General features: G+C 39.2%; 1 protein-coding gene across 1 annotated transcript in view; it reads left to right on the top strand.

Annotated features, from left to right (window-relative positions):
- Nucleotides 1-25203, top strand: part of LAMA2 (laminin subunit alpha 2) — a 646095-nt gene extending 620892 nt beyond the window's left edge. Inside the window, exons 58-66 of the mRNA XM_018556291.1 lie at nucleotides 3809-3998; nucleotides 7575-7634; nucleotides 12865-12974; nucleotides 13091-13280; nucleotides 16228-16383; nucleotides 17200-17353; nucleotides 19167-19297; nucleotides 22071-22293; nucleotides 24917-25203. Of these exons, the coding sequence (XP_018411793.1) occupies nucleotides 3809-3998; nucleotides 7575-7634; nucleotides 12865-12974; nucleotides 13091-13280; nucleotides 16228-16383; nucleotides 17200-17353; nucleotides 19167-19297; nucleotides 22071-22293; nucleotides 24917-25068 (1366 nt within the window). The 3' untranslated portion in view covers nucleotides 25069-25203. The remainder of the gene's footprint in view (nucleotides 1-3808; nucleotides 3999-7574; nucleotides 7635-12864; nucleotides 12975-13090; nucleotides 13281-16227; nucleotides 16384-17199; nucleotides 17354-19166; nucleotides 19298-22070; nucleotides 22294-24916) is intronic.
- Nucleotides 25204-26947: the final 1744 nt, after the last annotated feature.

Here is a 26947-nt window from a genome sequence, read left to right on the forward strand (position 1 = left end):
CACACACACACACAGATAACATACATCTGCACCATATTGTGGTGTATGCCATGCACATGTGCTGCAGTGCATTGTTGTTGTTAGTGTTGGACTTGTTGTAATTTTTTTTAAATAACAATAATTTAACTGTGTGGCAGCACATGGCAAAGCATTGTGACGCATTGCTGGGTGTTGTGATTAAATGTTTGCCTTTATCATTTTATCACAAGACACACACACCAACACAGTGCACAAACAAATTTTAACATAAGTCGCTTATTTAAAGTTTTGTGTTACTTCATATTTCTACCGTTTTGCAAAAAGGTGCAATTTTAAATTTACAAATATTTTTTATTTATTAGCTCAATACAGTTTTATTTTTTAGATTCTCAGAAAAGTATTTTTTGTGCACCGATATGGATTTTTAGTGTGCTTTTAACAACTGAATTGTGTATTTTTATCGGTTTAATATTGATTTGACAAACATTTGCACAATTATCGCAGGACCTACAGAATTAGTAGCACCATCTTTCTATTCTACCGGGCCTGTGCTTTCAGAAAATATATGGTTTGTTGAGTCTTTTACAAATGCTAGCAATGCAGCAACAGACAAATTGCAAAACAATGGTGGGGCCAGCTAAGGTTAAAAGCGTTCTGGAGGGCTTGGCAGTGGAAGGGTTAAAGCAGAACTCCGAGCAAAAGAGTACCTAACTCCTGCGCTGGGGCTACCCCCCCCCCCCCTTCCCCACTGCACCGGTCAAGTTCTTGTCTAGGTGCTGAAAAAAAAGTTATACTTACCTGATCCTCGGAGTTGACTTGGTCTTAGACCGGGTGCGTGGAGCCTCTCTCCTCCTCCACTGCAGTGGTCTATGGATCCTTGAGACATTAAGTTCTTCACATACGGGTCTATTCACTAAGCTGCCGTAGGCAGCCGAGTGAATGACCGACCTGAAGTTTCTATTCTGACACAGCTCCATGTCGAAATAAAAAAAAGAAAAGAAACAGCAGTTTTTCTCTCCTTGGTGGCCGGGAGCAGGAGACTCCCGGAGCGCCAGGGAGAGTTTGCTGTTTGGAGATCAGTGTCCCTGGTTAGCAGGTAACCAGAGACGCTGATCTCTCTGCAAGTGGCCGGAGCCAGCCGTAAGCTCACTGGCACCGCCCTGCTGTCAGAAGCAGGCATATGCGCTCGACTCGACTGAGCCGCTCGGCCACGTTCGGGAGCTGTACGGGCTATAGTGAATAGCCCGTACAGCACCCCTTCGGTTCTACTGAACCGAAGGGGTCCTGGGGCCGAAGCTAGCCAAAGGATCGGCCGAAGCTACGGCTAGATCCTTCGGCAGCTTAGTGAATAGACCCCATAGTGTATAAATGTGAGGATGCTGAGAAACATTCTAATGCTGCAGCGAAAGAAGAGACAGCAGAGACCAGAGTAGCAGCCAGCCGGCTACACAGATTGGACTAATATAACTTTTTTTTAGCACCTAGACAAAAACGAGCACTTACCCTTGCAGTAGTTCTGCTTTACGCCTAAAGGGTATGTGAATATATAATTAAAACATTTGGTATGCCTGTTGATACTGCCAGAAATCCAATGAACTTGTAACTTCTTGTGCACTCTGCCTCTGCTACACTGAAATTTCAAGCAGTGTTCACAGCTCTGCCCAGTTCACTTCCCCATATGTTATGGGCATAAGAAGAGAGGAATGTTTTCTGTTGTGTAAGTCAGGAATGGGCAACCTAGGGTGAAAACTCTGTTCCTAGTGAGTGAGCATGTTACCCTAGGACAATAAATGTGTTACTTGCAGGATAAGCAAGGTAAAATAAAGGACAGAAGCCTGAAAAAAAGAACACTGTAGCTATGACATTTAAGGACTGATAAGCTGCAATATATTACATTTGTGTTCTTTAGTGTACACTTTACCTCCCTAACCTCTAACCCCAAACCTGACTATACCTTAACATTGAACCTACTTTGTGAGGCTAGCTTAACCCTTATCAATAGGAGTATCAGGTCCATATGTGGCAAAAAGTGTCAGTGCCTAATCTGAACAGTCATGAAATCACATTTGAGTTAATAAAAACAAATTTACCAGACCTTTCACCAGATAGCTGCTTGTGACCATTGTGGTAAATGTATCAACTATGAACTACTCAAAAATGTAAAAATCTGGTGCTGCTGTTTGTATTTAAAATGAGCATTTATAGAAAGTCCAATAAATATTAGTATTTTTGTTTTACATGGCACGAAGCATGTCAGCTATAATACAGTCAATTCATAGAGCATTATCATTATTTGATCATTTGAGTAGTAGGCCTTTTTTCCATGAGGAAAGTATACTGTGCCAAACTAAGGCTTTTGGGCTGATTTACTAATGGAGTTGATAAACTTCACACAATGAATTGTGTGAATATTCATTGCAATCATCTATTCTTTAGAAAAGAAAATTGCTGCTCAGTTTGAATACCCAATCATGTGCAGATCAAATAATTAAACAAAATTTGCTTTTCAAATGATTTGGTAAAAGAAAGTGAATAGTCACACATTTTATTGAGCAAAAATTCTCAACTCATTTAGTACATCAGCCTCGCTAACTTTAGATTTGGTTTACTATCATGGTAAACTGACTATTTACCCTGGTAATTATGTGAAGCTTTGTTTTCATTTCTATCTGTTCACCTGTTGGGAACAGTTTCCTTTCCTTCCTATTCTGGTAACTATTTTCAATAGGAAGGTGAGGTGAGTGGAAATCTCCCAAACAGGAACAGAAATAATTATGCGCTTAAGACAGTTTTTGTAAAGGAAATGTTTTTAATCATTGACCCTCAACAAGTATGCATATCAGAAGTTCCATCTCCTCTCTGACTTTACTTTGCTGCATGCTTGTTACAGTTCAATGACTCAAAGAGGTCTATTCCGAAAGCTAGCCGAAGGATCAGCCGTAGCTTCGGCTGATTCTTCGGCTAGCTTTGGCCGCCAGAGCTCTTTGGTTCTGTTGAACCGAAGGGCTGCTGTTTGGGCTATTCACTATAGCCCGTACAGCTCCCGAAGGCGCCGGGCAGCTCGGCCTTCGGCTGGCCAAACACCTGCCAAATGACAGCTGGACTGAGCCAGCCATGATCTCACGGCTGGCTCTGCCCACTTGCAATGACAGATCAGCTGAAATGTCATTAAACAATAACAACTGGGCGGAGCCGGCCGTGATGTCACAGCCGGCTCCGCCCAGTTGATATTCATTGGCTGGGACCTGCTAGAAGACTCTAGCAGGTCCCGGCCAATATGAAACAGTTGGGCGGAGCTAGCTGTCACAGCAATACCGAGCAGAATAGCCGAGCCGAATGCCGCCGATGCAGAGCATGTTTGGCTGACCGGCGTGCGGCCGAAGCCAGCCGAGGTACGGCTAATTTCAGCCGATGTACAGGTGAAATCAGCCATACAAGCCTGAAGTGAATAGCCGAACAGCGATCGGCTCACTTCACTTCGGGTGGGTTATTCAATCGGTTGCCTTTGTGAACAACCCTTAAAGTATTAAAGCCAGAGACAGGCAGCTAGCATTTTTAGAAAGAGGTCAGTTTTCCCTTTAACCCTTCTCCACATTACTATTAAAACAAGTGTTTTTATCTTTATGGTGTCCCTCTTAGGGAGGTTACCTATCAATTCCAGTGACCACTGACATTAAATAGTGGGATATCATCCCTTGCAGAGTTTCTAGTGCAACCACCTTTGGTTGAAGTTCCACTTTAAAACTAGTGATATGTTACGGAATTAGCTAGATGTTCAGAAATGTAATTTGTATGTGATAGTAATTCTTTTTTTTAAATGTTTCACCAGGCCAATAGACTTTGCACAGCCTGTATCTTTTGAGAATGCAGATATTGGGCGGTGCCCTACACTGGTGCCAGACAGTATACTTGAAGAAGATAAAGAGAAAAATGTCACTCAACCATTAATCCTCCCTCAGCCTGAAGCAACCACCTTATCAAAAGTCACACCAGCTCTAATACCTTCTATTCCACCTACTGTAAGTGTTTAATGAATCACACTATTTATTATTTTTATATTAAACTGTTAGAAAGGAGTTAATTTATGCTCAAAAACCTACTGATTGCTTTCACTGTATAATACAACATGATGGTATTTGTACAATATTGGTGAATCAGTGCTGTGAGTGAATGAGTGAAACAAACCATTTGAGGTGAGTCATTGAAGGGCGAGCATGTATGCATATATACAGTACATACAGATATCTGCTCTGAACATATATGACATCCATTCGAGGCTGGAAACTTGCTTACATTGTCAAATGTTATTTTTATCCAAAAAGAGAAGCACTGGAAATAACCTTTAATCTATTCCTGCTGAACATGCAATTGATTTCACTCCATGAATATAAGGTAGTTTGATTAATAAACAATTATACAATTATTTCATAGAATTGATTCAAATGCCCCACTGCTAGGTGAAAGCTACTAGCAGCTTCATTAAACTTGTGTTAAAAATTATCTTCACAGTAGAAGAAGAAGAAGATAATTTTAGGTGCAACAGAAATTTTAATAAGCTGCCAATGAGAAAAAATGTTGGCAGTGCTCTGTGTATGAAGTTTCTGTTTGCATTTTGCATGAATTAGTAGTTTAATGGTTGGCATGTGGATGCATTATTGTCTAGCAAATATGTCCTACATGTCTTTACAAGGAATATAAAGTCCAATATACCTATATTATCTTCAAAACCCATTAAGGATAAGTGTACATTTCCACTTTCTCAAACATTCAAAAGTGCATTATTTGCAACTTTTGCATGAATGCTAATACATTAGAACAACACACTTTTCATAAATAGAACTTAGTTTAGGTGGACATTAGCAAAGCAGTGAAGTAGCAGGGGCAGGGTAGTGGGAGCAGTGTACCCGGGGTGCATGCAATTAGGGAGTGTGTAGGCCATTTGGACAGATTGATCAACCACCCATAGTGGCTACATAGTGCTCGCACCAACTACAGCAATGATCTTTTCAGCTGTCTGTAAGGGGACATTTTTTCCACATACCACTAATATAGGGGGTACTGCACTTATCAGCAAAGTAAGTGGACATGTGTTTACTGACCAGCAATGTAAGGGAAAATTCTTCCCACTGGGGCAAAAAAGGGGCATTTTCACACTTACGTTCAATGTAATTGTTCATTCTTTACACTACCCACCAATGCATGGAGTCCCATTCCCCACTGACCAAAATTTGCCAGCTATCCCAGCTCATACTAAGCACCAGTGTATGAGGCATTCCTCCCAATGACCACCAATTTTATGAGACATTCTTCCTTTTGACCATTAATGAAAGTAATGTTCTTTCTCCTACTGGCCAACATTGTAATGGTGCTTTCTTCCTCCCAGTGAACACCAATGTAAGGCAGCACTATTCAAATGACCACCAAGGGGACACTTCTGTACTAACCAAGAAATGTAAAGGGGCCCCTTTTTCCAATGACCACCAATGTTAGGGAGCATTTTTTCACTGACCACCAATTTAGGAGGACATTATATTGCCTGCCAATATAAGGAGCATTTCTCCACTGACTGCCAACTTAAGGGAGTATTGCATTCACCACTAATGTAAATAGATACTATACTAACCACCTGCTTAATGGGATATTTATCCACTGTCCAACAATGTAAGGGGGCAATACAGTGATCACTGTGTGGGTACAGTACAATTTTCAATGTTAGGGTTTTCTGGTCGATATTAATTTCATTTTATGATTATTACTGAAATAATTTTTTTGTGTAATGGAGGGTATATTAAAAAGATGTGCCCAAGGGGCCAAAAGGTTTAGTATAGTCCCAGGCCTTAAATTAGCAAAATGAGGCCACTAGGATGAGAGATATTCATTTATCACACCCCCTTACAGCTAAATCTGTTCTTTAAATTAAGCAAAAACTTTACTTTGGCATAACTATTTATGTCCTTTAATACATGTATATTTTATGCAAATTAAGAATAAAAGCTGTTATTATGGCTTGCAGAATATAATTCTTATTATAATCTGGGTTTTGAAGATTGGTGTAGCATAACCCAAACTGCTGTAATGAATGAGGTACATCTTGTTGACTGCAAAGGTATATAGATGTGATCCCTAAAAGGTGGCCTCCTTTTAATGGTATATTCCTAATTAAACCAAAATAATTATTTTTGGATTTCCTATTGATGATTATAAAGCAGAAAGACAGGATATCAGAGGGAGAGTGTTCCAATAGATAGACGTCTGAATCAGCCTCGCTTCCCCTCCACTTTATGGCGTTATACTGTATAACACCAAATAGTTTAATGTGACAACACAACTGCATTCTCATCAATATGACAGATGGCTCAGTCACTCAATCTCCAGTAGTGCTGGAAATTATCTTCATGTGTAAGTATTTATTTTTTTCTCAATATATAGTCCTCTACAATATGGCTGACAGTTCCATCCATATTTGACTGCTGGTTGTAATATTTCTTGCACAGACATGCCTTGGCAATATGGCAGAGCGCTCTGTCCTTATATTCCAGCCAGCGATGCAGATATGCACATTGCGATTATGTTCTGCACATTAGTCGTTGACCACACTTTTATAGTGAGCATGAGCATTCAAAGGTTCTGTTTTGCTGCTATACAGTATTGTAGTAGACATATGAGGAATGACATATCACAGAGGAGTTTTCAAATGACTCCAAACAGCCAGTTTTCACCCTGCAGTCACCATATATACAAATGGAATACTCTGCCTGAAATTGGAGGACATTACAGATGACTACAAATATATGGAGGAACATGGACAGCATTACCATCCACTATCATGTATACTGTATATGGAACCCTCCTAATGGCTGCAAAGTATATAGAGGTACACGTACAATGCATGTCCACACACACCATTGGCATTATACCATTACTACATGTTATAGAGGATTTTGCATTGGGCAGAGCAGCTTTAGAAATAGGCAAATATAGGAATCAGTATTTCCATGAAAAAGAGGGCAAACCATTAATTTCAAACATTTTTTTAAATAACACCAGACAAACAGAAGGCATAACAAAATATTGTCCATTTCCATTAATAATGTACTATTCTCACTTCTCCAAAGTTATTTTACTTATTCACAGATCTGCCACTTTTTACTGATCACTACATGTACCTACACTGTGTAGTATGCATGAAGCTACCCACAATTAAATGCAACAAGTGCTTCAAAGAAATTAGACCTAGTAGAAAACACCCTCGGTGTTGAAATAATTAAATGCATTTTCAAGTGTTCTTTTTCTTTACTTTCATTTTCCCTCACTTTTGAAACACATGCTGGAATCCTTCTGTCATCTCTATTAGATATGACAGGCAGACACAGTTTTGCAAGTGCTTCATTTATTTAAAAAGTGAAATAATTTGGCAGCTCAATATTATTACTGTGTAGAGTGGCACTACTTAATTATATTATGGAAAATACAATAAAAATAAAGAGTATTGACAAAGAACACTGTTGTGTTATGTTTTTATAATGGCTAGACCTGTTATGGATTTGGCTCACAATGTATGCAATTCTAACAATTGCTTATTTGCTGCACCATAGGAGCCTGAAACCACTGAAGTGAAGAGTGCCAATATCACAGATGAGCTTGATTCCTCAACGGTATCCATTACCTCTTACCTGCTTAACGTGATTCTCTATTATTTTTCTGTGGTTTTTTTTCACTTCTACAAAACTAATCATTTCTCTTTCCTTCATTGTTTTATTCCTATGTAGTGAACATAATACAGCATGTGACAGGACTACCTCATTTTATAATCATTCTCTTCCAGGGTTTTCTTTAGCAAAGGAAATTAAATTGTATCCTAGCGTTCCTGTTGATTTACTTTCCAGTGTGCATACACCATGCTTAGATGAATAAGATTTTGAGAAATCATTTCAAAACACAAATATATATATATAATGAATAGATCTATTGGTCAAAGTTTTAACAATGCATTGCTTGTCTTTCTCAAGACTTGAGAAAGACAAACAGTGCTGTGTTGAATCATCAACCAATAAATCTATTTATGTTGCTTCAGTACAAGACCCACAAGTGCCTCTTTCACTGGACTGTGTATATACTTAGGTCAGACATCAGCCCTGATGCATTGTGCCTATTGTTCATACTGGTCCATATATTTTCCTATTCTTCCCTGCTTCATAATCCTCCAATTTTCAGTGTATTCATTGAAACCAGGGCTCCTTTGTTGTAATCCAGTTTGACATGATGACAATGAGATCAGGTGACAGTTCAGGCCATTGTGGGTTGCAAGCACAGATAGGCAGCATTGATGGCATCCATACTCTCATCTTAAAGATTAACCAGGTTTAAAAGGTTCATTGTGATGCTTGCTGTAGGCAGGTGCTTATCATATGGCAAGTACCTATTGCAGCTGCATAGACTGCTATAGCTGTATTTGGGTCGATTCACACCAGCAAGCCACTGGTGTGGCATTTAGCAGTGCAGATGCACCAATGCTGGCACATATCTCCGTTTACTTTTTTCTAAGAACTTTATTGCAACGTTGAAATACAAAATACAGAGAGTGCCTCCATCGTGTAAAACTGTTTAATAAAACAAAATAAAAACAGCTGGAATTGTACTCACAAAAGGAGAATTTTAGCAGGCATAAAAAAATTGTGTGTGACAGACTTAGCCAGCCGGCTATCAGTCCTTCCTGGTTGACGCGTTCTGAGGCCACGCCTCCATCAGAACCAATGAACAAAAACCCACTAATTTTCAGGCATTCTTCAGGTGCTTCCAAATGCCCCATTCTGCTTCAAAGGTAGCTCATGTACCTTTTTGAGCTTCAGGCATCGAGCTACAGGCATCTGAGCACTCATATGTGAACAAGCACAATTTAAAAGCATGGGATTTTGGTTGTTGAGCATTCTGGAGCTTTAAGCTAAAAAAAATTCCGATTTGAATGAGAGCTAAAGGGGTTTAAGGTGTTTAAAAGTTCACCATTCATGCAGAGGTGTTTGTGGGCTGGCTCTGTGTGCACATCAACCTCTCCTTTTGCAAAGATTATGCAACAAATGTATAACCATAGGTCATATGAATGGCTGCTGGAGAGCATGCATTTGGGTTATTACAACACCATGTGAGCTACTCCTACTTGTGGCCATGACATAAAGGGAAGCTTTTGTCTTAAAACATGACACACTTCTCTTTCAACAATGACTTAGCAAGCATTGCTATTATTGCAGGGATTTCTTTATTTTACTGACATTATAATTAACAGCATCAGTATAGCATTTGTTTCAACATACTGTACATAGCTAAAAGAAGAACTATGGGGTAAGTGTTTTTCCCCATAGTTCTCCTAAGGGTCACGGGAGGACACAAACTAGCTTCCTCCCTTCACCCAAAGCTCAGTATACCACCAGCTACAGCTCACGGTATACTGAGACCGCGGCAGCCGAGACGGATCCCGACATTACTGTCGAGATCCACCCAGCTGCATGAGTGACAGCTGGCTCTGCCTATCTAGAGTCAGAGCCAGCTGTACCTGCCCCCTCCCCCGTCCGTTCCACCAGTCAGCGCTAGAGGATCGGAGCGGGGGAGGGGGGCATGCCTGCAGGGAGCCGTGAGTGACAGTCACGGCTATTTGCAGGGACAGCCTCGAGAAGTGAGTGAGCGACGGTATGTGTTTGCTCACTTGCGGATCTATTGAGCCGACGTGTGACAGTATCATTGTCACACGTCGGCTCGAACTATGAGGCTGAGTGATTTTCACTCACCACATAGGTCTCCTTTAAAGTTTAGTACAGTAAGTTTGTTACCGTAATCACAGCAACAAACCCAGTACTCTAAGCTTGTACCTAAATTATTTACTTCTTTACTAGCTTTACACTAAAAACACAACAGTACTGTTGTCTTGTTTTACAATGTAAAGAAAGAGCAGGGAATTGAAATATCAAGATCGGTCCCATAAATGTATTAACTCTATTTCTTACAAAATATGAAACAAAAAGTTACATACATGTGCCTCTTTTGTTACATAGTTAGCCAGGTTGAAAAAAAGCCCATTGAGTTCAACCTACAGAGATAAGAGAAAAAAAAAAGTGCTGGTCAGTGAGTTAGGTTTTTCTTCTAACCACAAGTCTGTGCACACATCCTTCCCTTTCCATTCAGTTGTTAACATAGTTTTTTGCTCCCTCCATCACCATCATAGAGTGATTCCACTACTTCCTGTCATTGTGATACACTATCACAGCAAAAACAGACAGTAATAAAAAAAATAAATTGTAATTCTAACCCTTTCCCCTGGTATAAACCTAAAAAGGAAATTTAAAAAAAGTTTTGTCTGAATTTGGGCTTTAAAGAGACCCGGTTACCAACTTTTGCAGTTACCAATTGCAGGTAAAAGCAAGTATTTTTATTGCTTACTTGCAGTGTTTTTTCCTTAAATGTGTTTTTATTCAATTGAAATGTGTCTTTGAACTTGCTAGAAAATTTGACTACTCTATGAGAGTCCGTTACCTAGAACAGGCCCCTTCCTACTAGCAAGTCATAGCTCTCTTCTCTTCACCTCTAATTGTCTGTGCTGTCCTTGCTCCTCTCTCCCTACCCTCACCTCCCTGCATAACCTTTTGTATGTAGCAGCTGGGGAGGAGCTGCTCACATCAGATCCAAGATGGTGGCACCTAGCAGTAGTCTCGGGACTTTTGGGTGTACATAGGGGAGACTTTTATAGGTAAATTACATGACTAAAATATGTTAAATGAATCAGAAGAGTTTTGTTGAAATAAACGTTTTGGTAAAAGGTTCTCTTTATATTTAAATATATAGTTGTAATCATGTGTGGGTTCTTTACTTTTAAGATTTAGGAGGTTTTTCACTAAAGAGCCGAAGGATTTAGCCGAACAATCAGCTAATCCTTTGGCTCACTTTGGCTGCAGAAACCCTTCGGTTCAGCCAAAACGAAGGACTGCTGTAACCGCTATTTTCAATAGCGCGTACAGCAGCCGAAGGCAACCGAATAAACGCAGAAGGCAGCCATGCAAAACAAACATGCTTTAGTGCAGCAATGCCAAACAAAACACAGCATGGTAGCAAATCATAGCAGACCCTTTAGGTCTAGTAGGAATGTTAGGGAGAACACCGATGAAAAAGAAAACAAATGTGTGGGGTTCACCTACAAATTCATATCAGACCCTTTATGTTTGGGGTTATGAAGTGGGGTCCCCTCTAAAATTCCATACTAGACCCTTAATCCAAACAGTGGCCTGGCAGGGCAGGAAAAAGGGGGGGGGGGTTGAGGATGCGAGCGCTCCCCCTCTCCATGCACCATACCAGGTCACATTCCCTCAACATTGGGGAGGTGTATTTCCAGGGGGGGGAGGGGGGGCCTGGAAAAGCTCTTTGTCCCCATACCGATGAGGACAGGGGCACCCTTCCCACAACTCTGGCCCGGTGGTTGTGGGGGTCTGCAGGCAGAGGGGCTTATCATAAAGGGGGCACCCAGATGCTGCCCCCTTTGTGAATAAGTAAGGGGTAGTTGTTACCCCTACTCATTTACCAAAAAGTGCACAAAAGTAAATAAAAACACAACACAGTGACAAATCCTTTAATTGAACAAAGACAAAGTCCGTTTTTGTCCTGCCGATGAAAAAGGGCAGAGCGAGTCATGATGTCACGAGACTTGCTCCGCCTATTTGTTTACATGCCATTTGAGGACAGAGAGCTGTCATGGAATGAAAACAAATGGGTGGAGCAAGTCTTGATGTCACGGTGTTGTGTTATTATTTACTATTTTGTTTACCTTTTGGTGAATGAGTAGGGGTAACAACTTCCCCTTACTCATTCACAAGGTAGGCGGTATCTGAGTGCCCCCTTTAGTAAAGGGGCACCCAGATGCAGATGAGCCATCTTGCCCGCAGACCCCCACAACCACCAGGCCAGGGTTGTGAGGAAGAGGCCCTTGTCCTCACCAGCATTGGGGCAATGTGCTTATCCAGGGGGTATTCCCCTGGAAAAGCACCCTCCCAATGTCGAGGGCATGGAGCCTGGTATGGTGCAGGGAGGGGGGCCACCCCACCCTTTTTTGTTTTTGTTTACAGCAACAGGTTTCATTCTGTTCACTACCTCTGACGTAGCGAACAGAATGACCGAGATGAATGCTTAGCCGAACATTCGGCAATTCACTCTCTGCTGTTCGGCCCCTTGGAGAATAGGGGTGAACAGCAGAGAAAGAACTTCCGAACGTTCGCCTCAGATGATCCAGAAGTTGCATCGGCTGAGGCAAACAGGCTCTTTGCTTTGGTTCAGCCGAATGTGCTGAGGCTGTTTGGCTGAGCCGAAGGGAAGTGAAGCGGGCCAAATGCACCCAATGTACAGCTAAAAATAGCCATACACGGCGGCAGTGAATAGCCAAAGAGACTTCGGCTCCCTTCAGTTTGGCTCTGTTATTCATTTGGCTGCCTTCGGCAGCTTAGAGAATAACCCCCTAATATTGATGTAAAGTTTAGTTAAGTAAATGATGCAATGATTTCTCAGTTCATGCATTTTTGTCTATACATTGCCTTAAGAGACTGGAATCAGCAGCACCAAAACCTTCTATAGTACCATTGTACTATAGAAGATAACACTAATAGTCAGATAACACTAATAATCTTGCTGCTTCTCACAACTCAAAGCATGCTCTTTACAGGCTTCAACAACAAAGGATACATATATATCTCATACATTAGAATGCTTTTTTTTCCTATTTCCTTAAGCCATACATAGTCTTAACATGCACCAAAGGATTATATGATAACCTTGGTGACCAATCAGAGCCCAATTTTCATTTTGTAACAAAACCACATGTAGAAATGTGTAGAACTTGTCTGTTTTTATTTAAAGGGCTGTGCAGCTGAGAAAAAGCCAGAAATTATCATAGGAGGAAAGCAGTTTGGCCTGTCCAGGAATAGCCATATGGCATATGCATTTGATGACACAAAAGTAAAAAACAAGTGAGTTGTGATTCTTCTACTCTTCCTTTTGGAATTTTAATTTCTTTGAAACTTAACACAGTGTAGTAATCTGTTTTCATTTTTACAGCATCTTATTTTCTGTATTATAATTACAGGCTTACCATAGAACTTGAACTCCGCACTACCGCTGATTCGGGCTTGCTGTTCTACATGGCTCGTATCAACCATGCTGACTTTGCCACTGTTCAGATTAAAGATGGAATGGCTCATTTAAGATATGATCTTGGAAGTGGAGATACTACCACAATGGTTCCTCAAAAAGTTAACGATGGAGAATGGCATAAGGTACATATAAGGAATAAAATGGTCTGTTTTCAAAAATCTGCATAGTGGTTATACATACCAGTGACGTGCAGTACCTCTTGTTCCAGGTGAGGCATTTCCCAGCTCCAAAAAAAGTTGTCAGCTTCAGACTTGAAGCTGACAGTTTTTTCCTCCATAATTCTAGGTGAGGCTCACTTGGGTCCCCTGACCGCACGTCCCTGATACATACTAGTGTGCACCCATATGTTATACAGTACGTACTAATGTACATGCTGAGCAATCTTTTGCACTACTGTTTAAAAACATGCAGGGTGTAAGAATGCGTATAACTAATTCTGTAAAAAGACCTTTACTATCTGATCTGCAAGTTTATGTGTCTTATAAGCACGTACGTTTTTTACACTTTAGAACATGGACCCTTTGCAGGAAAAAAAAGCGCACTCAAAATACGTGTAATATAAAATAAATGTATTAAGGATAAAATGTTAAAATGCTCTCCTCACAAGTTTATAATGTATAAAGCACTTGTCGGTGGACAATTGAGAACCTTCTGCTCATGGTCTGCTCAACATGGCTAGTGGTGGGGTATGTAAATGTGCAATTCAGAGGTGTTGGAATTGGTTGGAAGCACAGACCAGCTTGAACGATGTTAGCTCACAGCCTCCATGCCATACTATTAAGAGATTATCAATAGTCTCCTCCTACTTCCAGGTCAAACATTTGCCTCTATAATTAGACCTGGTGTATTGAGTTCTTACATAGACATAGAAATTGGTGTTCCTACTTACAGAAAGGAAGCATTACCAAATGCTATACTTGTTTAGGATGTAGTATAAAGGCCGGGGCTTTCTGGAATGAAAGGACAGTGGAAATATGCAACATTTTCATACATGAGCCCCATTGTCTCAAGTGAGATGAAGATAAAAATGTCTTTGGAAGAAACCTTATTACATCAGGAACCTTATCAAACCTAGCCAACTTTAAATGTTGGCTTACATTGCATGAAAGGCATATAAAGCCCAAATTACATATATGATGGTTGAGCAGTTTGCAATTGAGCAGCTCAGAAATTGCCTGTGGATAATTGTTGATCATTCACTTAAAAACGGCACCTGTTGACTTCACTAGATATCACACAATTGTGTTTTGCCACGATCATCCACAAACCAACGTGCAACAGTTTATCTAAAATCTACCGTTTAGTTTGCATCTGAAAAAACAAAAGAACATTCACTAAGGAAGCAAAGTTGAAATGATAAAAGTATAGACACCTTCATCTCTAAGCAAGTTGTTTAAGTATGTGTTTCCATATGTTTATATGAATGCACTATTTTATCAGAATAGTTATTTACTTCACTCTGGTTCTAAAAACACACATTTAATTGTACATACAATTTAATTTATAGGGTGTGGACCAGTTAAAGTAGGGGTCTCAAAGTCAATTCCCTCAGGGGCCACTCGACAAATTGTTTTCTCCCATGGGGCCCCTTGTCAAATGTTATACTTTAAAATAATATTTAACTATATCCGGTTTGGTACTACGGACCCTAATACACAAACAATGAGGCCCCATTCATATCTGTAGGTTTATGACAGCAGTTGAATGTAAACTCCTGCACACCACATGTAATAATATGTGATATTATTACATGCGGTTAGAAAACACTCTCCCTGAATGCGTCCAGGGAGAGTGATTATTTCCTAACCAAATGTAATCATATCACAAAGCATTACATGCGGTGTGCAGGCGTTTACATGCAACTTGTGTCACCTGATCATTAACTTGAATAGGTGACAGTTGCCGCTTTAAATTCCAGATTTGGCATTCCTGCCGCAGGTAACACATGTTCCTGATGCAGGAATCCCTAATTGTACCTAAAGATACAGGTGTGAATGGAGCCTAGTACACTTCTACTCCCCCCATACACATAAAACAAATACTACTCCTCAACTCCCACCACCTCTCTGGGAGTTGCCGACCTTTTTAACCCCTTCAAGGGGCAGGAAGGTCAGCCCTGCGGTTGTCCTTAAAGGGACCACAACCCAAATAGGGGCGATACATCCAGGACCACGAAGACACCGGCCGAAAGGATGTGAGTGCCGCCACAGAAGCAGCTATGCGGTGTGCATCCGACAGGGATGCAGATCGTGTAGCTGCTCCCGCAAGTCTGGTACACAGTCCGTGACCGCGTACCTGACTTGTGAGCTGGCTGCAGGCCACGTAGTAGCGCTCGCGGGCCGCAATTGGCCCACAGGCCGGTACTTTGAGACCACTGAGTTAAAGTGATATTAAAGCTTTAACTTTTTTTAAGCAATTCCTACTGCTGAGGAGGAGACTTACAGAATGCATGCAGTTTTTTAATGTACTGTATTTGCCCTTCTCAGCATTCTGCAGGTCCATTAGTGCTACCGAAGCTTTCTCTTTTCAGGGTGGTTGCAGTGTCCTACTGAGCCATCCTTGTATGCGCATTCCCGACAATGAACTGTGTGTGTATCTACATAAACACACAATCTCAAAACCTTAGGATGGCAAGCCACTCCTCTGCTCCAGTCGCCACTCTCCTGAAAGTCAATACTTGGACAGCTGCTGTCCCTTGTAACTTGGTACACAGAGTGCGCTTTCCCCAACAGGAAGTTCAGGGAAGCTGTGCTTAGGGATCTGGAGACGGCGTCAGTGAAGCTTCAAACATGTGATTGGTACATACCGGTATATGAACCAAATCATGTACTAGGAAATGTTTCCCTGGTACATGAGAAAATATTATGTTAAAGTTCCTGGGTTTAATAATACTTTAATATACAACACAAATTGATAATATTTTATACTCAAGCAAGTTTTGCTCATAATACGACATGCAGAATGCATATTTTTATTTAAGAAGCATACTCTGTGGATGTAGATTTATAAATTGTAAATTTTATGTAAAATAGTTCTTACTATTAATATTAAACTTGTTTTTTCCCCAAGATAAATATATTGAGAACAAAGCAGACAGGATCTCTGTTTGTTGATGGAATTGCAAACAGCACAAACAGTCCAAAGAAAGCAGACATTCTGGATGTAGTGGGCATGCTCTATGTGGGTGGATTGCCTATTAATTATACTACCAAACGTATTGGCCCGGTAAGACATTTCTCTCATTTTGTCATTTTTCTGAGTTTTACTGAAGGTCATAGTGGGTTTTTTCTCACCTTCTAAAACAGCTGGTTAAAATGAAACTTTTTAATGTGCTTACATTTAGTTATTTTCTGTTTTCTAGGCTTTTACTGTGCAAGGAATACAAAACAGTTACATATATTTATTTTGATCTGCCATTATGCTACTTTATGTGCATTGTACACGGCGGTGTTTGCATGATCCTGAGCTTTTAGTTCATAAAATATCTTATATTTGATTGTTTAGTTCACACTGCCAATTTTACTTTTCATGAAGAAACATAGCATTAGCTTCAATCAGTAAATATAATCACTGAGTCACTGTCCAAATACAGTCATTGTCAGTTATTACAAGGGTGGGACATGACTTTGTGGCTAGGTCATACGTTTCAAAATGTCTCTACCCTACCACAATGCGCCAATCACATATGTCATTAGTATATTGTACCTATCATATCATACTTTTATTTTCCTGCAAGCGGCATTATAAAAGGTTATTTTATTATGTGTTAAAAACAAATATACCAAACAAATAAACCCCCGGCTCTTGCGGTGGCAGTTTTTGTAAAGGTATCACTGAATGAAGCCTTGCCAACATATGAAAATGGTTAGTTGTACCTTTTGGCATATGCATATTTCCTCTAGACACATATTTTAAATGACAATATATTGTACATTTTAATAGAACAATTGATAAAATAGCATAGTTTTATGTCTTTTTTGTAAATGTAAAAACTGTTATTAGAAAAAAAATGTAATTCATTGTGTTGTTTTTTTTAATAAGGTTTTACATAGTATAGATGGCTGCATCCGCAATTTTAGATTGGTAGAAGGAAATACAGATTTTAATAAGCCTACCTCCAGCTACAATGTTGGCTCATGCTTTGCTAATCCACAAACAGGAACCTATTTTGATGGATCAGGGTTTGCAAAAACAGGTAATTGTTTTTTGAATATTAAATAAATGTGTTTTGTATTCTCCTCTTTCGCAGTGCAACCTAGTTCCTACATAAAATTACAGTATTGAGTCTCCCATAATACTTGTGGTCCAAGTACCTTTGCCTAAGAACAAACCTAGGACATTGACCTCCAGAGCTTGTTCAAACATTCACCCCGGCTACTGACTGGACAATAAGGGATCAGCATAGTTGCAATGTGATATTATATTTGCTCTCCCCTCCTGCATGCATGTTCACAGTGTTATTTTCACTGCACCATGTATAGCTTCTACAATGAATAAGGCATTAAAACAATAAGCAAACCTTATGAGGTTGGGAGTTACACACAGTGAAAATAAATCGACACAGACTCCTTAAGATTTCAGATTTTTGGCTTGTAAATACATTCAGTCCTTTGAAAAAGAAAATACACCCCATGGAAATTGTTTACCTTTTTAACATACTATATATGAACACACCAACATTAACAGGGTTATTCACAAAAGGGTGAAGTGTTTGTAGAAGGGAGGAGAAGGGAACAATTTAGAACAAACATAGCTGAACTGGAAAGTGAGCTGAATTGTAGAATTTTTCCAAATCAGCTATATTGTTCTAGATTGTTCACTTCTCCTGCCTTCTCCAAACTCTTCATCCTTTTTGAATAACCCTGTGGGTCTTCATTGAACCAGAGTCTAGAGATTATTGTGATACACCTGAATGAAAGAGCAAGGGAATTTTGCTCTTTTAGTCATTTATTCACCAAAAGTATGAAAGATGTAATGGTGTACTGTGGAAAAGGTAAGCACACCCTTGGCCTCAGAACCTGGTAGTGCCCTCTTTACCAGCAATTACTTCTTGTAGGCATTTTGCAAAACTGCCGACCAGTCTCTGACATTGGCTTGGTGAAATTCCTTTAGTTGCAAGATGTGTGTGTGTTCTCTTGTATGAACTGCCCTATTCAAATCCCCCCACATTTCAATAGGATTAAAGTCAGGTTTTCGAAATCTACACTACTTGCAGATCAATTTTCTTACAGTGGAAAAAGTGATGTTCTCATGATGACACCACACTTGTCAATAGAGAATACAATTCCACCTGCATACCCCCTAAGGTGGTTCTAAAAATTGGCACCTAATCTAGAATACCCGATTCTAATTCCATGGATTTGAATTTGTGGTAGAGATGTGCTTACTTTTTCCATGTGACAAACCTGCATTTTCTTTAACTTAGAGTGTGAGAATGAATGCATCATGTAAATTCTATGTGACACTTATTCAAATATATCCCCTTTATCTGCAGGCACTGTTTGAATGAATTTCAGCCTACATATTTTTGTCATGGCAAGCGTACTTTAAATAATTTTCATACCACCATGCATCCGGAGTAATAAAAATCATTTGCAGAGAACTCAACATCTTTTATACTTATACCAGCACTTAGGGACTGAGGCTTGTCCTTGGCAGGGATGTGTATTTTTGTAAAACAAACTAACCTGAAGTGCTTTCCTGCTGTTTATGTGCCAAAGTAAAGGTGAACACCTAGATTCTTAGTGCAGCTTTCGCATGATAGACCACATGTATTTACAGTTACTGCACAACCCAACTATCAATACATACAAAGATAGAAAATTGTGGCACAATGCAACCAGTTTAGTTTTTGAATAAATTAAAAGCATGAGTTTGACTGTGAAGTCCTTTTATTTACATTGATTGATGGTGTCATTGTTGCTTTGCAAATTACTGATATTACTGATCTACCTTTGTCCCTTTAAGCAATTAGGCAATTTAGTTTATATTCACTTACTGTTTTTCAGTGGGAGTTTTTAAAGTAGGCACCGATTTAGTAGTAGAACTGGAATTTCGCACAACAAGGACCAATGGTGTTCTCATTGGAATTAGTGGCAAAAAAATGGATGGTTTGGGCATTGAACTGGTGGATGGTAAAGTAAGTGACTATTTATTTGGCCTACTGCATTCTTATAAAGATGTTTAGTAATGTTGAAGATATAGCTGCCAGAAATATGGATGTGGATTTCCAGAAAAAGTTTAATGTTTAGCATAAAGGTTTTATATTTTCTCAAAGAAAACCGAACTTTCTTAAAGCTGAACTATGGGAATTAGACAAACCCTAATCTAAGGCTCCCTCCCACCACTGCAAGGGTGAAAAGCTCACTAACTCTAGAGGTAGAGGAAAAGGCTGCATTACTTACCTTTTCCTCAAACCGGGAAACTTCAATGCTCTTCCCTTTTACCTAATGGTCCGGGCTGTTGAAAGTCTATCAGCATTATCATTTGCAATGCTGGGCTATTAACTCTCAATTGTATGTGAGGAAGTAAGTTTGCGAGCACGGCCAGGAGCACCTTAGAGAGGGGGCTTTGGGGGTCTAGTTGTATAAGGTAAATGTTACACCTTAATCCTGTACCCCTAGACATAACAAGCATTTAACCTTTGCAGTAAGGGGGGGGGGCTTGCAAGGGTAGATTTTGTCTTATTCCCAGCTTTAATACCAGTACCATGACTAAAGAGATACTTTAATGTATATATAATACAAGTACAGGCTGTTTTTGTTAGAAATCAAAAGGACATAATGTTCCTCTTGTCTATGTGCATGATATTTTATACATCATATGTCATTGTATATCTTATAAAACACTTAATAGTTATCGCTTCAATCACGTTTGTTGTAATGAAGTTAAAAAAGGGTATTTGCTCTAAGTACTCTCGTAAAAGAGACAGACAGATTTATTTTTTGTGAAACCTAAAGAGCTAATGTTCTAAAATGTTTATAGCTAAAGTGCCTAGTGTACTGGGAAGACAATGGACCCCTTTTTTTTAAAACAGGCCTCTGTTTGTGGTGATAATGAAGTAGTATCCCTAGGCTAAACCGTCCTTCTTCCAAGTGTAATATTTGCACAAAGCTTTTTTTTAACTGTTTTTACATATAACCAGTACATTATTTGTATTAATTTAAACATATTGTGTTGTACAACATGCTTAAAGTTTTTATTGTTGTATAGGTCGCCACTGGGGAGATTCCCTCCTTTATTTGTACAGGTGACCATTGGTATGGAGAAAGAAAGTGAGGGGAAATCCAAAATTGTAGAGTTTTCCCCAGAACAAGAGAAAGTAAATCTTCCAATGGGGACACCTCTTTAAGTGTGGAATTCCCCTCACTATGGACAGTTTCCTCTAACTTTGTGTTGCATCTCTGGCACAGGAAGTAAAGGGAAATTTCCTTAATGGTACACAGACAGCAAAATTAAACTGGCAAAGGGTTTTCACCCTTCCCTACTCTATCCAAAACAAAAAAAAAGTCTGGCCTTTGCTATTGGCAGAGCACAGATGGCCCTAGGAATGTCATGTTTGTCTCAGCCCTATTTATATATGCAGAAGATGTTTCATGATTTAAATCCTTATACGGGTTGTTTCAGTTTTTTAAATGTTTCATTATAACATGTTTCTATATTTTTAAAGTATATTTACAAGTTTCAGGAATACAAATACAATCTCTACAGATAAGGATAGTTTTGTGTTCTCATCCATCAGTAACCATAATTGGTTTGCAACATAGTGTAGTACTTCATGTATATAGTAAACATTATATATGTTGAAAAACTGAAATGAAAAACTGCTGAAAAACTGGACTTGTTATATAAAGGAACAAGATGTCCTACTTTCTTTTTTAATTTCATAACTAGATTGGTTTGCAATAGCTCCATGTATAGCTTAAAGTGACATTAAACCCTCAGATTTTTTTACATAAAACAATACTGTAATGTGCGCCTTACTGTAATCCATGGTTGTTTCCCTTCTCTTTGCTGCTCTTCCTTTTAAATCTGTATCTGTTCTCATGCTGGGCAGAACTTCTGTTTTGCAGCAGACTGCCTTGTCTCAGGAATGGATGCATGGTGTCTGTGTATAGGTTTGTATAGGCTTGTAACCTGAGCCAGCACTACAGGAAGAGGCCCTGAGCTGCAAAGGGAAGTTCTCCCCAAGCATGAGAAGACATGAGAATTTAAAAGGAAGAGCAGCAAAGAGAAGGGAAACAACCATGGATTACAGTAAGGCACACATTACAGGATTGTTTTATGTTTAAAAATCTGAGGGTTTAATGTCACTTTAAGTCTCAACTCCAGGCAAACCGCTCGATATCCAGATACACAAAAATATAATCCCTCCATGCAGTTCTGAGGTTTACACAGTTCTGCCACACAGAGAAAGCAAAGTCTGGTAGTGCAGGAGACCCTACTGAAGTTTAGTAACACTTAGAGGTCCCCTTCCCACCCCCAGCCCATGACTAGACAGTGAAAACAGAGCCAGCACACCGATGAGCCAATCTCACTATTACTCTGTGCTTCCACTATTAGAATACTCCTTGGGCTGCTTTTTAATTCTCCTATTCTGTGCTCTGCTATAAATGTGATTGCAACAGGCTGATAGCAAGTTTAGTTTAGAATCTTACACAGCTTTCATTTAATATTTATTCATAAATAAAGAGCTGCATCAATTTGTGTCTTTTTATATTTGGTTGGAGTTCAGCTTTAACTTTAAATAAATTCCATCCCATGCCATCACCCATTTATGACCAGCAGTACTTGGAAGAGGGTGACCTATGGTGGGTATAGATTTGTAGGGATTATGTTATTGACACTCGTTTCTGCCATTTGAATATGTGTTTGGAAAACTGTCTCCTTTTTTACATGTTGCCTTTCTTTAGCTTCTATTCCATGCAGATAATGGAGCTGGTCTGTTCACAGCAGTCTTTGAGCCTAAGCTGCCATCTAGCTTGTGTGATGGACAGTGGCACAAACTGGTGGCAAGTAAAATAAAACACCGCTTAGAGATGATCGTTGATGACAACAAAGTAGAAGCTGCAAGTCCAAATTCAGCATCCACTTCCGCAGACACTAATGATCCAGTCTTTGTAGGAGGATATCCTGGTGAGTACATTCAAGTTATAAGATAAAAGCTGTCAGTGCATATTTTGACATATGATGCTTGAAATAAAGATGCCCTGAAGGCATAACTTCTCTGCAATGGCCAAAAGACAGGTAGTGCTAAATAATAAGCTAAATATGAGTATATTTCACCTACTGGAAATAATTTTTAGAAATATTTTTCCGAAATAAAAAAAATAGGATAAGAATGTTATTCACATCTTTGTGATATGTTTAAAATAATAGAACATGATCATTTATGTAACACCTGAGCAGTGATCTATCAATGGGTCTCTCTGCCATTCACATTGGGTCATTCTTATCCACAAACTTCACCCAACAGTTTCCATTATTTGTAATTGATTTATACAGCCAAGAGTCTCCCCAACATTCTAACTCTTAACCTCAGTCTATTTCGTAGACCTAACAGTTAATCTGAGACCAAACCATAAACCTGAAACCAACCTCTAAAACGTAAATGTTAAACAAAAAAACCTGTCAGCCTGTTTAAAACTAAAATTCCTTTCTAAAGGTGCCCATACACCTTACAATTATCTGCAGATTTTCTGTGGTCAGATGGAAAAAGTGCAACAGATTGGCCCAGGTGGAGATTACTCCATCCACTCAGTTAAGTGTAGATGGAGGAATCTGTTGCACTTTTTCCATCTGACCACAGAAAATCTGCAGATAATTGTAAGGTGTATGGCCAGCTTAAGAACAGGTACCACATTGCAGCTCGTTTTGAAAACAGGGTTGTTGCTTGCACATGATTAGATGATAGAAGCACAGTTTCACCTCATTTACTAATATCTAGCATACTAAGGGAACAAAATAAATAAATATAAACTGTGAAATGTATGGAAAACTATACACACATTCAAGACCACTCTAAATAAAAAAACATACTCTATATTTGTATCAAAGAATAAATCTGGATAGTAATGTAAATAGGTTTTAAACTTAACGGTTTGTTAAAGAAGAACTCCAGGATTTTTGTATTAACCCTTGCAGTGCTTGTTTATGTCTAGGTGTTAAAAAAACCAAAGATGTATTCACCCAAAGCTCTGAGCTGGCCATGGCGGTCCCTCCAGCCTGTCCTCTCCTTGGCAGCACTTTTGAATGTTCCTCAGAGTCCTCACGTCTATGCATAGGGTATAGACGTGATGATTTACCGGACCTTATACTGCTGCAGAGGAGGGGGAGAGACATTCCAGGGACCAGTAGAAGCCGGCTTGGAGCTTTGGGTAAATATATCCTAGGGTTTTCTTTTTTAACCTAGTCACAAATAAGCAGTTAATAAAGAAAATTCCTGGAACTCGGCTTTAAATTGTGTTTTACATATTAATGAAAAGACAATAAATACATTATTTGGTAAAATGCTATATGATGATTGTGAAAATGTCCTTCTCAAAGCAGCTAATAGCAGTCTGTCACATTAATATAGACTTGGTTTGTAATTTTTAACATCTAATTGGTTTAAATGAGTGGCGGGAACATAGCTTAGTATTTATATCTGCATAGGTAACTTAGTCGCCTAAATCCAATCTCCATGGTACTATGAAATATGTCAAGGCAGATGTTCACTGAGAACATGATGGGAAATGTGAAAGTCTGTGAGAACACCTTGTTCTAATTACCATAATCCAATCACTATTGTGTCTGGAACAAGTGATAATTCCCAACACTCATTTAAACTGATGAAGCCACTTGGATGAGTGGTGAAATGTCTTCAGCCTTACAGGCCAATTCCCGTTACAAAGTCTAACTACTTCTAGCTGTGCCATGACTTGGATAAATAATTGCTTTCACAGGTCTATTCGTTTTTTTGTGATGAGGCTTTCATTAAAGCTAAATTCAAGGCAAACAGCTAAATACACATTTGTGACCTGTCTTATTTGCAAAATGATTTGTAATTCTGTCCAGCCACTTGTGATTTATACACATCTGCCAGTCAGCCCTGCCAGGGGTAGGGGGTTATACAATTTTCTCTGTTAGAGTAGTTTAACTTAATGAATATAATAGTGTCATCTTCCCTCCCACAGCCTGCTCTTTGGATATTGAAGATGCAATAATACGTTAATAAGTAATCAATCCTGTTCACTCTGCTTTCTGCTGCTACCAGCATGCACCCTGTCAACACATGTGCATAGAGCAGAAACTGATTAGCTTCAATGACTGTCCCTCCCTCTGCCAGTCTGAGTGCTGCTGTTATTCAGGAAAGACAGAGGCTGATATGGAAACTCACAGGGTTATTCACAAAAAGGGTGAAGAATTTGGAGAAGGCAGGTGAAGTGAACAATCTAGGACAACATAGCTGAACTGGAAAGTGAGCTGAATTGGATAATTTTTCCAAATCAGGTGTGTTGTCCTAGATTGTTCTCTTCTCCTGCCTTCTCCAAACTCTTTACCCTTTTGTGTATAACCCTGTGATTAGATTCAGTGTAATCCTTTTTGAAGAGTACACAACCACATTAAATGTTGGTTTTATGTCTGTCTAGAGTTCAACTTAAAATGTTAGTAAACTTTTCTCATTTTGTATTGATCTCATGTTTGTCCTTAGATAGCAATGAATTAGTATAACTGAATCAAACTTTATTATTCTGTGCCTTGTCCCTTTTACTTACAGAAGATGTAAAGCAGTTTGGTCTGACCACCAATGTGAGTTTCAAAGGCTGTATCAAGGATCTTAGACTTACCAAGGGCACTGCCAAAGCACAAGAGATCAACTTCAGCAGATCACTGGAGATAAAAGGAGTGCAACCTTTGTCATGCCCATGATGCATCTGCTGCCAATATGACCAATAACAAACCATTTCCATGTTTTGATGTGTGCGTATGCATGGAAACGCCATATCCTGTAGTTTCCATGTAGCTCACAAAACAAATAATTGTTTCCCCCATATGTTAAATAAAAAGAGCATTTCTGTATTTGATGTATGTGTATTCATTATTTGAATGTAAAACGAGCAAGTTTATTGTGTGTATGACACTGCTGAAGGATATGACATAACCCTTGTTTTGTTGCTGGAAAGCCATTTTTGTTTTTTGGTAAGTAGATAGTATATCATATGACCGACAACAGTTTTCCAGCTGATGAAAAATAGAACGTTAAATCCCAAAATGCTGTGTGTAGGCTGTCATTTTTTTAAAAGCCCAACGTCGGACAAGTCCTAGGGGAGCAAGTGCTTACTAGGGTGGCAGATTGCCCTTTTGAAATGTGTTGTTTACATTGGTGAGAAAACAAATTAACATTTTATGTGTCTAGTTTTCTACTGCATATCATTTGAGGTCTACAGTACTATGGAATATCAGGATCTGTGATCATGGCATAGCTTATGAACAGAGTAAGATAAAGAATTCATGTAAAAAATGGGCATAAGTGTAGGTTTTTTTTTCTATTTTGCTTTGTAACTTCATGTTCTTTCTTGCCAGAAAGCTTCCTTTCTTTTGCGGGGGGGCAGGTCAGTATAGGATCAGTAGAACATAGTTATTGTAGCTAGCTTGCAATATAATTAAATGCAGGTTAAATAGCTCTCAGAATACATAATATTAACAGCATTTCATACTGACAGCTGGGAACACCACTTAATTTACAAACATGTATAAATCCTGCCCATTTAATCTAGGGGTAGAGGAATAGGCAGAAATACTTACCTTATTCCTTGCACCTACTGGCTTCCTCCCAGCTGCATGACTACTCCCCCAAAGTTGCTTCTCTTTGCTGCTCCACCAGTCACATTCTGACATCATGACGTACAACACAGAACCAGCGGATGGAGCCCCACTGCAAGGGTAATTTTTAACATTTGCTGTATGATTATGAAATACATGTATAAATTATAGCCCCTAACTGTGCCTCATTTGGAGGTACTGCCCCCATTTTTAAAACAAACAAATCACTGTGCACTGTTCAACTACCAAAAGGATACAACACTCAACATTTTATCCAACCTTTAAATAACTGCTGTTGTCATTTTGAGAAGGAAGTGGTTAAAAAAAGGACAGTTGCGTGTTTAACCACAAGTACGTTTTGGTTCTTTAGCCCACGTAACTGGTAGCATGTCAAGAGTGCATCCTTTGTCTAGATACTTTGTGCTAAAAGGTGTTCTAACATATATCAAGAAAGTATGTATGGAATGTATGTAAGTTTGATATATGTATTGCGCCATTTACAAATGCAAAAACTACTGATCTAAAATGGAACTGGAGAGTAAGTGGGATCTAGAGCATCTGTGAAATTATTTTTTATTGCTGTCTGCGTTCTCAATGGGGAAGATTTCCTTTACACGTGGCAGTAGTCAGGGACGTGGGGGGAAATCTATTTAACAGAGACATAAGAAAACATTTTCTTAGTAGTGTGGTGAATAGATATTGCATTGTTTGTCCCTGTTGGAGATAGTCTGTTTACTTTTTATCACAGAGACAGCGGTCATTGAGACAACAAGTGAGCAGCATGTTTAGAATGAGAACCAAGTAAGCAGCATTGGCACGTGATCTAAGCCAAAACATGACAGAGGATCTAAGCCATCACCACACTATGCAAATATAAAGAGCATAATTAACTGACATGTACTTTATTTCAGTAAAAAGCAAACAAACACAAGACTGGCAGTAGAATAAAATAGAATGTCTAGTAATTTAGAGAATGTAATTACAA

This window comes from Nanorana parkeri, unplaced genomic scaffold, assembly GCF_000935625.1.
Source record: "Nanorana parkeri isolate BGI_ZX_2015 unplaced genomic scaffold, ASM93562v1 scaffold232, whole genome shotgun sequence".
NCBI lineage: Eukaryota > Metazoa > Chordata > Amphibia > Anura > Dicroglossidae > Nanorana > Nanorana parkeri.